The sequence below is a fragment of the Hirsutella rhossiliensis genome, assembly GCF_020360975.1.
Source record: "Hirsutella rhossiliensis strain HR02 chromosome Unknown scaffold00002, whole genome shotgun sequence".
Lineage (NCBI taxonomy): Eukaryota > Fungi > Ascomycota > Sordariomycetes > Hypocreales > Ophiocordycipitaceae > Hirsutella > Hirsutella rhossiliensis.
Genome location: NW_025408668.1, coordinates 5,416,716 through 5,430,016, shown reverse-complemented (window position 1 = coordinate 5,430,016; position 13,301 = coordinate 5,416,716). Strand labels below are relative to the sequence as shown.

At 58.5% G+C, this 13,301-nt stretch overlaps 4 protein-coding genes across 4 annotated transcripts; 3 read left to right on the top strand and 1 right to left on the bottom strand.

Moving 5' to 3' along the window:
* Positions 1-412: 412 nt before the first annotated feature.
* On the top strand, positions 413-1,028 carry HRG_02220 (single-strand binding protein family domain-containing protein; the record flags this gene model as incomplete). Its single annotated transcript, XM_044860691.1, has 3 exons — positions 413-681; positions 819-907; positions 970-1,028. 3 exons carry the CDS (start codon positions 413-415, stop codon positions 1,026-1,028), a joined length of 417 nt encoding a protein of 138 aa, XP_044724324.1.
* Positions 1,029-1,320: 292 nt separating this feature from the next.
* HRG_02219 (eukaryotic glutathione synthase, ATP binding domain-containing protein) lies at positions 1,321-3,018 on the bottom strand (the record flags this gene model as incomplete). Its single annotated transcript, XM_044860690.1, has 4 exons — positions 1,321-2,344; positions 2,398-2,546; positions 2,605-2,680; positions 2,732-3,018. The coding sequence occupies 4 exons, from the start codon at positions 3,016-3,018 to the stop codon at positions 1,321-1,323; spliced, it is 1,536 nt and encodes a 511-aa protein (XP_044724323.1).
* A 2,116-nt stretch (positions 3,019-5,134) lies between these two features.
* On the top strand, positions 5,135-9,535 carry HRG_02218 (type III restriction enzyme, res subunit domain-containing protein; the record flags this gene model as incomplete). The annotated part of the gene is made up of 2 exons (XM_044860689.1): positions 5,135-5,221; positions 5,276-9,535. The coding sequence occupies 2 exons, from the start codon at positions 5,135-5,137 to the stop codon at positions 9,533-9,535; spliced, it is 4,347 nt and encodes a 1,448-aa protein (XP_044724322.1).
* Positions 9,536-11,242: 1,707 nt separating this feature from the next.
* HRG_02217 (aminotransferase class I and II domain-containing protein) lies at positions 11,243-13,070 on the top strand (the record flags this gene model as incomplete). Its single annotated transcript, XM_044860688.1, has 2 exons — positions 11,243-11,495; positions 11,557-13,070. 2 exons carry the CDS (start codon positions 11,243-11,245, stop codon positions 13,068-13,070), a joined length of 1,767 nt encoding a protein of 588 aa, XP_044724321.1.
* Between the last annotated feature and the right edge of the window lie 231 nt (positions 13,071-13,301).

Here is a 13,301-nt window from a genome sequence, read left to right as displayed (position 1 = left end):
GGCCCGGGGAACAAGCTCCAATCTCGAAGACTGGTTAAATAATAAGCTCATAATTATTATTACAATTTCCGAGAAAGGAACAAGCTACCTTTAAGCTACCATGCGCGAGTCCCTGCGATCAAGAGGAGTGGGCCCCTGGCGAGCCGCGACAACGAACCAATCAGCGGCCCTGGATTCCGCGTCAAGCACGCGGCAGTGGGGGGTACATGCGGACGCGCGCTATTATGCATCATGCTGCGAGTATCGCGCCCGGGGGTGGATGGAGGGGGGGGTTGGGGGCTGAGGTAAGTTACCCCTGGCGAAGTGGCAGCATCGAAGGGTTTTCCCCCAAAAGCTTCGTCGTCCACGACCGCCGTCGACACCTCAACCCTCAACCCTCCCTCCTTCCCCCACCAATCCATCCACCGCAACAATGTCGTCGTCTCTCCTCCTCCGCCGCACCGCCGCCGGCGCGCGCGCCTTCTCCACCTCGCCGGCCCGCTCGCTCGCGCGCATCTCCATCATCGGCAACCTGGCCGACACGCCCGAGGTCCAGCAGACGGCCACCGGCCGCGACGTCATCCGCTACGCCGTCGCCAGCAACAGCGGGCCCAAGGACAACCGCCACACCAGCTGGTTCCGCGTCTCGAGCTTTGTTGCCGAGGGCGGCCGCCGCGACTTCATGCTCGGCTTGGCAAAGGGGTGCGTTGGACGTTGCTTGGCCCCTTGACCCGGGGGGGAAAGGCGTCGACGGACCTCCCGCATCCTCGACGAGCCCCGGCAGAGGAGAGGCAGACATGTACAGACAGGCCTTGCTGACTGTTCGCGCCATGACACAGATCCATGGTCTACGTCGACGGTGAAATCACTGTCGGCCAGTACCAGGATGCCAACGGCCAGAACCAGCGCAGCATCAACATCGTTCAGCGTCCGTACCCTCTTGCGGCCCCCCCGTGTATGGCGAGTGGCCTCACACTTACACTTGCGCAGGCTCTCTCGAGGTTCTCAAGCGACCCGCGTCCGCCGAGCAGCAGCAGGAGGGCCAGTAAACAAAGTTTCCAGTCCAACCCGCAGCAAGCGTGCTCGCGCACCACGCATAATCCCTGCTCTCTGAGCCCGATTTCTCACCCTCTCGGCCGAGCGTCTCGCGCCAATGGATGGTTGTGATGGAATCTTTGTGGAATCCTTATGTACTGTAAACTACACGGGCTGTGCAACGGAGTGGTAGCCAGCAAGCAAACTCCACCACTCAAAAAAGAGAAAAAGACAAATCCTACCCATGCGCCGCGCCTTAAGCGATTCCGTCCTGCACGTCATGCCATCTTTGCACCGCGTGCTCTTCTACACCAAACAGCAGCTGTCCATGCAGCCAAATCCCGCCGCCACACCGCCCTCCTCGCTCTGGTCGCCCTTGGTCCGCAGCAGGTGACCAGCCTCCTCGTTGTGCAGCAGCTCTCCGGTCGCTTGATTCCAGAGACACGCGCCGTAGATGCCGAGCTCGCAGATGACGCCGCCCTGCTCCACCTTGCCATTGCGCAGGATCAGGTTCGACACGGGCGGCGGCGTGATGAGCTCCATCAAGATGAAGGAACCCCAGTGCTCCTCCGGCACCGACTTGAGGAACCCCGGAATCGCCCCCCGGTACGTGTTGTTGCCCCCGCCCTCTCGCTGGGGCTTGAGCACGTACGCCTGGCACAGGTCGGGATCCAGAGCCTTTCTGCGAGCCTCGAGGCCCGCCTCGGACCTGTCCATGGGGTAGATGTTTGTGAACGTTTTCCAGAGCTCTGCCGTCGAGGGCGAGTTGTCGCGGATAAACTTGCTCAGAGCCGACGGCGCCGACAAAGGACGCGGCGTCGCAAGGACCTGCTGCACCTTTTTCGTCCCGGCCAGTTGGGTCAAGACGGTCGGGCACTTGATGGCGGCCGAGCGCTCCAAGTGAAGTCTGGCATCCCAGGCGCGTTGGTCAGGGTAGTCGCCAGGGCCGTAACCGGCTCGCATATAGACGACGGCAACCTCGAAGACCTTGGACGGGTTGCGGGGAAAGCGGTAGAGAAGTTGCCTTGTTGGCGTGTCGGCTATGGACGTATGCGCCAGAATATCAGAAAAAGCCACCCGGAACAGCGGTATCGCCGGCGATGCCTTTGCAACCTGATACTCCAGGTGTCGCTGGTCAAACACGTTGCGCTCATCGCCCTGGACGAGAAAGAGGACGCATTTCGGGTGGCCCAGCGCCGAGACCGGATAGGCGCGGTAGGCGGCTTCGATGCCTGCTGCGAGTCCTTGTATTGTACTGTTCTCCGGCAATGCAAGAGAGCCGGGAGCAAGAGGTTGATCCAGCAAAGGGTATTCCGTGGTGGCAAGATATCTGTCCATTTGTTGAGCATCGTCAGCGTCACGGGCGGATGGGAGTCGGCTCACTTGTGGAGGAGCGATGTGTAGTAAGAGAGACCACCGAAAGATGCGGCAATGGTGTTGAACTCGACCTGTTTGGCTTGCAACGCTGGAGGCGATACCGACGTATCCTGGTGGACCATGTAGTCTGATCTAAACAAACCTAGCGAGAGTGGCTGGCTGGCTCGTGAGAAGATTGTCCCTTGGACGGGGGCGAAGATGGCTTGTCGGTACCTGGGTATATCCCTCCTGCTTGACCTTGAGATGAATCTGCCACAGGTTCTGGATAAAGTCGTCGCCATCCATGACTCTGCCCCAGACGTCAGCGGCGGAGCAGCGGGCCGGACGAGGAGGCGCCTACTGCTTGACCATGTCGGCGAGGAAGTCCTCATCGCGGCTCACCGAGGCATAGAGCTCGTTGTACGTGGTTTGCACGGCCTTGCCCTGCTCGAAGCATATGCGTGGAAAGGGGCTCGGGAAGACAGTGACGGGAGCATTGATGGCAGCTATGCCGGCAGGGTCGGTCCCGGCGGGGATGAAGCCTGGGGGCGGCCGGACAGCAAGGCCGTTGCCAATTGACCAGTCCTTGATGGAGTGAACAAGGCCGTCTCTCTCTGCGTCGGTGACAGACGGGGGAAACGTAGCCATCGTGATCGAAGCCACGGCGCTGTCGGGTCGGATAAGGCCTTGCCCCCGACGAAGGGAAGAGAAAGTTCGGGAGCTGCGGGTCCGTGCGAAGTTGTTCGATGCAACGAGAGTCTGAAATCCTTGAAAGCGATGCAGGTCACACAATTTATACACTCCGACTCGTAGCCTGCAACGTCTATGCGATGAATGGCGCCATCAACTGGCGAGGTTCTAGAAGCAGTGGGGTAGTGGTGTGTGGTGGCTGTCGATGAACGGACGGATTACTAATAAAGCTCTATCTTCTGTCAGCGTAATCCCGAAAGCAAGATGCTTGGGATCGCTATGGGCTTGAATGGGCAAATGGTCAACAGGGCCCACCAAGTGTGCGGATTGCGGGCCAGCCAGCCACCGGCTTACCAATTGCCCGTTGTCTGAGACCTCCTACCAGGCTAACGCCTTGCCTCGCACGCCGACGTGTCGTATTGAATGCAGATGAGGCATCGTTGAGGAAACCTGGTCGCGCCGCTCCGTCAGTTCGCTCTCTCGAAAGCGAGTAGTGGCCAGCTTTGGGTTGGGGAGACCTTGTGGTAGTGTCACGTGAACTTCAATCCCCTCCAGGTCGTCGGGTTCCACCGCCTCCGCGGTTTGCACGATTGCCTGTTCCAGAACCCTTCCATTTCACCACCGACGATGCCCTCGAGCTCGAGGGAGCTGCACAAAGCCGAGCTTCACGATCCTAAGCGACGCATTCTTTCGAACCTGCCTGCGGGAACCCTTCCTCATCGGCGCCTCTCAGGGAACCCCGCTTGCTCGCCAAAGACTCAACGCGAATCGCCCGGCGGCATGAGCGTCTGACTTTTCAGGGCCAAGGACCAAAATCTCCCACGCGCCGTGATCCTTGAGCCTGGAGTTGCGCCCGAACAGGGAGCTCTCGTTGGCTTTCAACCCGCGACGAATCATTTCATGTCTTGACCTGGAACAACGTACCTAGTCTCTCATCAATACCCCAGTTCGCTGGGGTCCGCAGTACCTTCTTTCTATCCTGTTCGCCCTCTCACGATCGCGTCCGAGTCCGCTCTTGCAACCCCCCAACCCACAATCTCTGCCTTTTCATAACTCCAGCATCAGACGAATCTTTGCACCGCCTTCCGACGCGAAACCAACATCTCCTGCGGGCAGCCACACCGGGCTAAACCTGGCGCAACCACCCCCTGCCGCGTTTTCTCCAACCCCATGAAGCCCGATGGAAGGAGTCCGCCATGACGACCCATTTTTGTGGGACATCGACGACGTCGCCGAATCGCTGTGCTCCTTGGATCGACCCTGCACGCACAACCAAGCCGCTCTCACTGACAGGATCAGAGAAGAGGGCGTGGATGGCCACACTCTGCTTACGTTTGAGTTTGTATGTTCCCGCCCAGAGCTCTTTGAGTGCCTTGGCATCAAGCTCGGAGCACACAAGGCTTCGCTTGGACGAGCCATCCTTGGTCTCCGCTCCAAGAGCCCGGCCTTTCGTCGCTGGAAGCTCGAACTGGCGAGAGAACAATCCGAAGATGTGGCTGCCCCCGGACTCTCTTTGCCCAGTTTCCCTGTTGTATCGCCACTCACCCGATGCCTCAATGGAGAAGCCACTGATGCCAGTGCAGAACAGCCGATTGGGAAGCAGGAACCCGCCCTTGCAAAACGCAAACTCCAAGCTCTACAGAATGAGACAGGCCATAAACCTCCTTACTCTGAAGCCTCGCCTACTATGGAGACTCTCAAAGAATCCATCCCTCAGCCGCGCCCCGGTTCAACCAACGCCGATTCGGGAGGGGACAGATCTACAAAGCGGAAGCGTCTGGTGCCGACACACCTCACGGGAAAACCCGTCAACCTTTCGCCTCTTCCTCTGGCCACAGAAGCTGATAGCATCCTGAACTCGGCCGCCGTGGAAGAAACCCAAGAAGACCAAGATGGGCTTCCTTGGGAGCAAGCCGCTCCGCACGCTTATCTGGGAAGGGGTGTGATGCCCATGTCTGCCTTCAAATCCTCCAGACACAACCTCACTACACAGGTCATAGAGGACAAACACACATTTGCCACCCTATTTCCCGTCAGGCTTCCTACAGGGCTGCGGCTTACGGCGAGTCGCATCATGAAGCGGTACTTGGTCGACCGTGGTCGCAAGGAGGCCCTTTTGCGCCAGGGTCTGGTTGACATAGAATCCTCTACATCATCGGACGTTGGTGATGAGATTCTTGAACTATTTGACCTGCCCGACTCTCTTGACGAACAGACTCTCCGAGAAATCGAGGCCGAGAAGGCCGAGGTGGAACAGGCAGAAGCGTTACGGTCCCAAAACATCGTCGAACCGGAGCGGGTACATGTTTTACTGCAAGAGGCCGTTGATGGCTTCAGAGAACATTGGGAGCACGCGAAGCTGCCCAAGCATCAGCGCAAAGCCCACAAGATCTGGACGGAAGCGCGAAAGCGGGGGACGAAAACCTATCAGGTCCTTCAGGCTCGACAGCTCGCAAAGGCCATGGATGACCGCCTTCATAAGCTTTGGACCGAGATTGTGGAGCAGACGTGGGTCAAAGAATCCGAGGTTCGGCTTCAGGCTAGGAGCCTGGAGCAGAGTGTGGAAGACAAGCAGTACAATCTGTGGCTTGCAGCCACATTGGATTCCCGCATCGAGCCTCCCAAGCCGGATGGCCTGCCAAGACCGAAACGTCCTGCGATCAGACGACCGCAGAGCCCTATTGGTAGTGAGGTGCTGACAAGCTCGGATGAAGAGGATTTCATTGTGCCCGACCATGAGCCAGAGGCGATGGATGTTGACCACGCTCTACCTATCAATGAAGAAGACGAGCCAGCCCCATGCATTGGGCTCACGCCGATGAAGCCGGAGTCACCAACGAAGGCCGATTCTCCGATGTTTGTGGACCTGACCCAAACGGAGACTCCACAAAGTTTACGCCGTGCACGTCGACTCACGTCGGTCATCGACCTGACGGCCACCCCCATCAAGCCGAGGATAAACTTCCGACAAGTTCCATCACAGGATGAGACTGGGAGCATTCCTACTCCCATGGAAGCGTTAGCGGACGGCGAGAGCTTTGAGAGCGTCGAAGAGATCGGAACCCAGTCGGCAAAGCACTGGGCCAAGCTCCGGGACAGTTCAAGACTCCTGATATGTCTGTTGTGGAAGCTCCCACACGCGCGCCGCACGCGCGTTTTTGAAGCTGTCAGAGACAATCCCAGCGACAAACTATTTGCGCTTTCGATAGAAAAACATTTGTCCGAGCCGCTGCAAGACGCTGACCAAGTCGACAAGGGAGGCCCCGAAGTTGTACCCTTTGACATCACTCGCTTGTTTCTGAGCTATATCAGAGTCAGTCGCTGCAAGCCAGATCGCGTCATCCGCCTCTCGGACGAAAATAAAAAGAAACTCGCTAAAGGAGAAGGGGAGACTTGGGACAAGTTTCATGCCTTCCTCAGCCGCATCGAGCCAGAGTTTCCTCAGGACAGTCAGATTTACCGAACCGACGCCTTCGACGTCGAACTCCGCGCCTTTGAAGCCGAACTCGGCACCGGCGCCTTGTCCGAGGCCGAGGATGACGCCCCGCCCGGCTCTAAAGGCACGCCTTCAAAGACACGCAAAAATGCGCCGAAAGAAATCGTTCAGAATAAGGACGCAGTGGATCTCCGCGAGAGAGAGAAACGCCGCGTCGAGGAGCAGGAGGCCCGGCGGCTCAAGTTGAGAGCCTCCTTGAACACATCGGGCTTGATGTCTCGGGACAAGTCGAGGCTCATCATTAACGAGACTAAACAGGAGGATCAACCCTTTATCTACGTCAACGAGGAAACCGGCAAGCGCATCAAGGACCACCAAGTCGATGGAGTGCGGTTCCTGTGGAACCAGATTGTGCTGGATGCAGATGTGCGCCAGGGCTGCCTTCTGGCACACACCATGGGCTTGGGCAAGACCATGCAGGTCATCACCTTCTTAGCTGCGATACAAGAATCTGCAAAGTCAGCGGATCCGGCCGTGACGGCACAGATCCCAGAGGACCTCAGAGAGTCAAAGACGCTGGTTTTGTGCCCTGCTGGTCTGGTGGACAATTGGATGGACGAGCTCCTCCTGTGGGCGCCCCAAGGCCTGTTTGGTCCCATTCGCAAGATTGAGTCGCTCTTGTCGCCGGAGGAGCGCCGCCAGGCCGTCCATACTTGGGCGCAAGAAGGCGGCATCCTGGTAACAGGCTACAACATGTTGCAAAAGATCGTTGCTGGGGACGAAGAAACTGAGGACAGCCTGATCACGGGGCCAAACATTGTCGTGGCGGATGAGGCCCACGTCCTCAAAAATCCGGAAGCCAAGGTGCATCGGGTCTGTTCGCGATTCAAGACTAATTGTCGCATCGCCCTGACCGGCTCGCCTCTGGCCAACAACGTGGAGGAGTACTACTCCATGATCAACTGGGTGGCTCCTAACTATCTTGGTCCCCTGGGCGAGTTTAAGGATATCTACGCGCTGCCGATCCAGCAGGGGCTATGGGGCGACAGCATGGGATGGGAGAAACGCAAGGCCTTGAAGATGTTGCAAGTGCTCAAGGAGACGGTGGCCCCAAAAGTCCACCGGAGGACAATCAAGTCCTTGAAAAACGACCTGCCGCCCAAGTTCGAGTTCGTCATTTGCGTTCCACCGACCGCAATGCAGCGGAAACTATACGAGCTGTATGTGTCTGGCGTTGGCGGCGAGTTCGCGGGCAAGTCCAAGAACAAGAAGCTCCCACAAGCCCAGATTTTCACCATTGTCGGCGATCTAGGCCTGCTGTGCAACCATCCTCGTTGCTTTCAGCAGAAGATGTTGGATGCCCGCCGTGACCGACAAGATGGCAAACCAGGTTTGGTTCCAGAGAGCGTCATCACGTCGGCACTTAAGGAGACCAACTCTGCACTCGATCTGAACAACCCGGGCTTGTCTCTCAAGGCGGAGCTTCTGTCCCTGATCCTGGACGAAGCTCGAGAAGCGCGTGACAAGGTCCTCGTGTTTAGCCAATCGATTCCGACGCTGGACTACCTGATGAATCTGCTGCAGATGCAGAAGCGGCGTGTGTGCCGGCTGGACGGAGGCACGGCAATTGGAAAGCGGCAGGACATGACCAAGAACTTCAATGCCGGCGACCAGGAAGCCTATCTAATTTCCACAAACGCTGGAGGCGTCGGCCTCAACATTCAAGGAGCGAGCCGCGTCGTGATATTCGACTTCAAGTGGAACCCTGTCAACGACCAGCAGGCAATCGGGCGCGCGTATCGCATCGGGCAAGAAAAACCCGTCTTTGTCTACCGCTTTGTTGTGGCAGGAACCTTCGAGGAAGACCTACAGAACAAGGCGGTGTTTAAAATGCAGCTGGCTTCTCGAGTCGTGGACAAGAAGAATCCGGTAAGCTGGTCGAAGCGGCTGGGCAGTCTTTTGCACCCCATCAACCCAGTGCCGGCTAAGAACCTGGAAGAGTTTGTCGGCAAGGATCGAATCCTAGACAGGCTCATCAAGTACAAGAACAGCGGAGAGGCGATTCGGTCCATTGTCTCGACCGACACGTTCGAGGAGGAAGACCCAGACGTGGACCTGACGGCAGAGGAGCGTCGTGACGCTGAGGACATGGTCAGGCTGAACCGTCTTCGCGCCACGGACCCGGAAGAGTACGAAAGGAAGCGCGAGGAGGAGAGCCGCAGGCTCTTGAAGGAGCGCATCAACCTGACCCAGCAGCACGATCAGAGCGTCGGGCATCAAATCCAGGCCAGGCCCGGAGCGCCTGCGGCCACCCAGGCGTTGGCGCCCTTGCCGATCCGCGGAGCCATCAACGGGTCTCGGGGAGCAGTAGCCTCATCTTCCACAACGGCGTTGAACGGTTTTACGACGCAGACTCAGCAGAGCGGCTTCGTGGATGCTCAGCGGCAGCAGGCTGCTGCGGGCCTTTCCCGCGCCCAGAGCAGCTCTTCCCACCTGCCATCGACGGCGACGCCTTTGCCCATGGCCGGCGCCAACACTTACTTTGGCAACGAGCCGCCGCCCGGCGCAGCCTCGACATCGGAAGCGACTCCAGTCCAGACCATTCCATCGACTCCGGTCCCAATCGCATCCTCTGCAGGGCCCAAGCTCTTCAACTCACCACAAGGGAGCCAAGCGAGGGACGCATTTGAGCAGAAATTGCGTGGCAGGCTGAATGTGTTGCCCGCCTTTGACTCGGCAGGCGCTGCCAGCACTCGGGAGTATATCGCTCGGGACGTCACGATGGCCATTGACAAGATTCGAAAAGAACATGCTTTTGGTTTTCTGCCTGACAATCAGCACTGGCGTCTACTAGAGGAGCACCTGGTTCACGACAGATTCATGCCCGCCGTGGTTTTTGGCCATATTACGCCGTCTTTTCTCGCTCTCACCAACAGGAAGGAACTAGAATCTCGCGTAGCAGTGCTGAACAGCCTCTCCGAGCAAGAACTCCAGAACAACGTGATGGCGTTTGGAGGGAATTCAGACCCTCAAGTATGACGCTTCCGCGCCTCCCCCTCCCACCCTTTTCCTCGGTGCCTACAAGACCGGTCCCTGGACGTGCAACCTTGGCTAACAGCGAAAACCTCTGCGTTTCTTTAAAAAAAAAGAACCTTCTAAATCTGAGACGCTCGAGCTCGCAGCCAGGGGCGATGACGCAAAGCCCTCGAGCTCGGGAGGACATGGAAGTTATGCGTGAGGCGGCGTACAAGAGACGACAACGGTCAGGCATCCACCCTTGACGGTGAGGAAGAAGCTGGGCAGGTGGGTAGCGAGCGATGGGGTCGGTGACGAGACAAGAGGCGCTTGTGAGGTGGAGCGGCTACATGCGGCCTGGGATGGACTCGCCAATGGACTTTGGCCTGGAGTCTTCAGACGGGCACGGGTCGGGGGACGGCGGCGTGGAACGGGCTTGAGGGGAAAGATGACGGCGTTGACGGCGTTTGCATCACCAACTTGCGAGATACCCATTGAGCGAGGAGGGACGACGGAGATTATCCGATGAGGCGAGACAGGCAATGGTTGTAGCTCAAAGAGGCCTGGGCATTGTGCCATGGTGCCATGGCACAATAAGCAATCATAATGTACAGAGGCCGACGACCGAATGACTTGTAAGAAGCTAGTCGCCGCTTTAACGCCAAACCTTGAGTGTGAAATTGTAGCGAGAAAGGCAAAATGGCGCATCGTATCACTTGTTGTCGGCAGAAACGGATACATGACGGCCCAGTAAAGTCGCACTCGTCGTGACAGCAGATGGCTTACGCTGGTTGTAGGCGAGACACGAAGAAGGCTCTTAGGCCCCGTTCCTGAAAACGCAAGAACAAAGCCTGAAACTCGCTGGAAGGTTTACGACAAGAGCTCGTATGAGCTGGCAGAGATGGCTTGTGGGATAAGACGGGAGGGCAAATTAATGGCTCGCAGTGGATGGCGGATAGACTTTTTGCGTGACATGTATTTCAGGTGTCAAGTCTAAAATAAGGAGCCGGTGAGATGGAAGATATTTTTCTCTGGTCTGTCCTACCGAGTAACCCGTGAACCCGTGTGTACTGTACAATGCCCATGCAGGTGGGGAGGTTTCAGTGACAGACGAGACGAAAGCAGTTTGCAAAAAAGGGGGAGGAGGGTGAGGGGGAGCAAGGGAGGATGACTCGTTTCTAGCGCGGAGGTGGCAGGGGAAAAGGAAACGGGTGATTGGAGGCGCTGCCGATGAGGGATCTGTTCGATCGTGCATGTAGGGATGCAAGTCATGAGTGTCGCTCTTGCGCATTCGATTGCCATTCGCAGGCCGTACAACGATAGTACGGTATCTGTAGTTCTTTATGTACTGTGGACGCTATATAGGGGGGGGACCGTCCGCTTAGGAGAGCGGAGCACTGTGCTGCTTCCCCGACTGATAGGTTCCGCGGAGCCATGGCATTTCTTCGTTTCGTTTCGAGTGGGGCCCATGCCAAGCACAGTTAAGCCAGGCAAGGTACCTCGTACAGCCCCCGCCACTTCCGCGGTCCAAGTTCAATTGACTGACTCTAGTCATATGGCCGCCGTCGCCTCACGTCTGTCTCTCGAGGACCAAAACCTGGCATTGCGCATCCCGCACGACTCACAACAACTCTTTCTCGCCGCGCCTTTCCCATGATGGACAGCGTCCTCCGTCAATCAAAGGCCATGTGCCCTTTTCTCCAGGCGGCCTCGCCCGCCACCCTGCGCGCCATGTCGACGTCGGCCCGCCCCAGGCCCTCGGCCTCTCCCTGCGGCGGTACCATGTCCAAGCTGCAGGTCTTTGCCCATCGGTGCCCTGTCATGGGCAAGGCCCTTGCGGTTCAGTCGGCTAGAAACGGTGTCGCCGTCGCTGGCCTGCGTGCTCTCTCGGGTCAGGTGAAGCCGGGTAAGGCTCGACTTCACACCAGCCGCCTTCATGAGGCCAGGGCTGTCGAGAACCCCATTCTCGATGGCCACGAGAAGGGTATGTCTGAACTCGCCGTTTCTACAACACAGTTATTGGCCCGCTGACCCGCTCGACACAGGCCGCCATGTGCCGCCGAGCATGCCCCTCCACCGCAATGATGCCGCGCAGACGGGCTCCCGCGGCGCCAGGTTCGACTACGAGGCCTACTACAGTGCCGAGCTCGCAAAGAAGCACGAGGACAAGTCGTATCGCTACTTCAACAACATCAATCGCCTCGCAAAGGAGTTCCCCCGTGCCCACATGGCCAGCAAGGAAGAGCGCGTCACTGTCTGGTGCGCCAATGACTATCTCGGCATGGGTCGCAACCGCCGCGTCCTCGACAAGATGCACGAGACACTCGACGAGTACGGCGCCGGGGCCGGCGGCACGCGGAACATCTCGGGCCACAACAAGCACGCCGTTCAGCTCGAGGCCACCCTGGCCAAGCTTCATGCAAAGGATGCCGCCCTGGTCTTTAGCTCCTGCTACGTCGCCAACGACGCTACCCTGGCCACGCTCGGTAGCAAGATGCCCGACTGTGTCATCCTTTCCGACAGCCTCAACCACGCCTCCATGATTCAGGGAATCCGCCATTCCGGCACCAAGAAGATTGTCTTCAAGCACAACGACGTGGCAGACCTCGAGGCGAAGCTGGCTTCGCTGCCGCTCCACGTCCCCAAGATCATCGCCTTTGAGTCAGTCTACAGCATGTGCGGCTCCATTGGACCCATTGAGGAGATTTGCGACCTGGCCGACAAGTACGGTGCCATCACCTTCCTCGACGAAGTGCACGCCGTCGGCATGTACGGCCCACACGGCGCCGGCGTCGCCGAGCATTTGGACTGGGAGGCCCATGGCCAGGGACGACCGCGTGGCACAATTATGGACCGAATCGACATCATTACTGGCACCCTCGGGAAGGCGTACGGCTGTGTTGGAGGCTACATTGCCGGCAGCGCCAAGCTCGTGGACATGATCCGATCCCTCGCACCCGGCTTCATCTTCACCACGTCGCTGCCGCCGGCCACCATGGCCGGCGCCAAGGCATCAATCGAGTATCAGATGGAGCACGACGGCGACCGTCGGCTCCAGCAGCTGCACACGCGGGCCGTCAAGGAGGAGCTCGACGCGCGGGACATTCCCGTCATTCCGAACCCCTCGCACATCATCCCGCTGCTGGTGGGCAACGCCGAGCTGGCCAAGGCAGCGTCGGGCATGCTGCTGCAAGAACACCAAATCTACGTGCAGTCCATCAACTATCCGACGGTGCCGGTTGGCCAGGAACGCCTTCGCATCACGCCGACGCCCGGACACACCAAGGAGTTCCGCGACGAGCTCGTGGCGGCCGTCGACGAGATCTGGACGCGCCTGGGCATTAAGCGCACCTCGCAGTGGGCGGCGCAGGGCGGCTTCATCGGCGTGGGCGAGCCCGGCAACATGCAGGATCCTCTGTGGACGGACAAGCAGCTCGGCGTGGAACAGGCTGCGCGGGAGATCAAGGCGACTGGCCGTGTCCATTCTGGCGTGACGGAGGCGCTGCTGGCGCGGGAGACGGCCTCTGCCGCCAGTCGCGCCGCCACCGTCGCGGTGTAGAGCGCCCCGCGTTGTCTCGTCGCGGCCTCTCTGCACCACCATTGTACTTGAGATAGCCAATCGTTTGTCAATCGATGTAAGCCATACATTCCTTGATACTTGTGCGAGTACTGTACGCAGTGACTTGATCGGCGACATTGGCGCTGTGCTTAATTTAGTGCGAGGGCGTAAACGGCTGCATTTGGATGGTTCACCTGCATTGTGATTCTTCGGCGTTGGATCGGTTCCGCT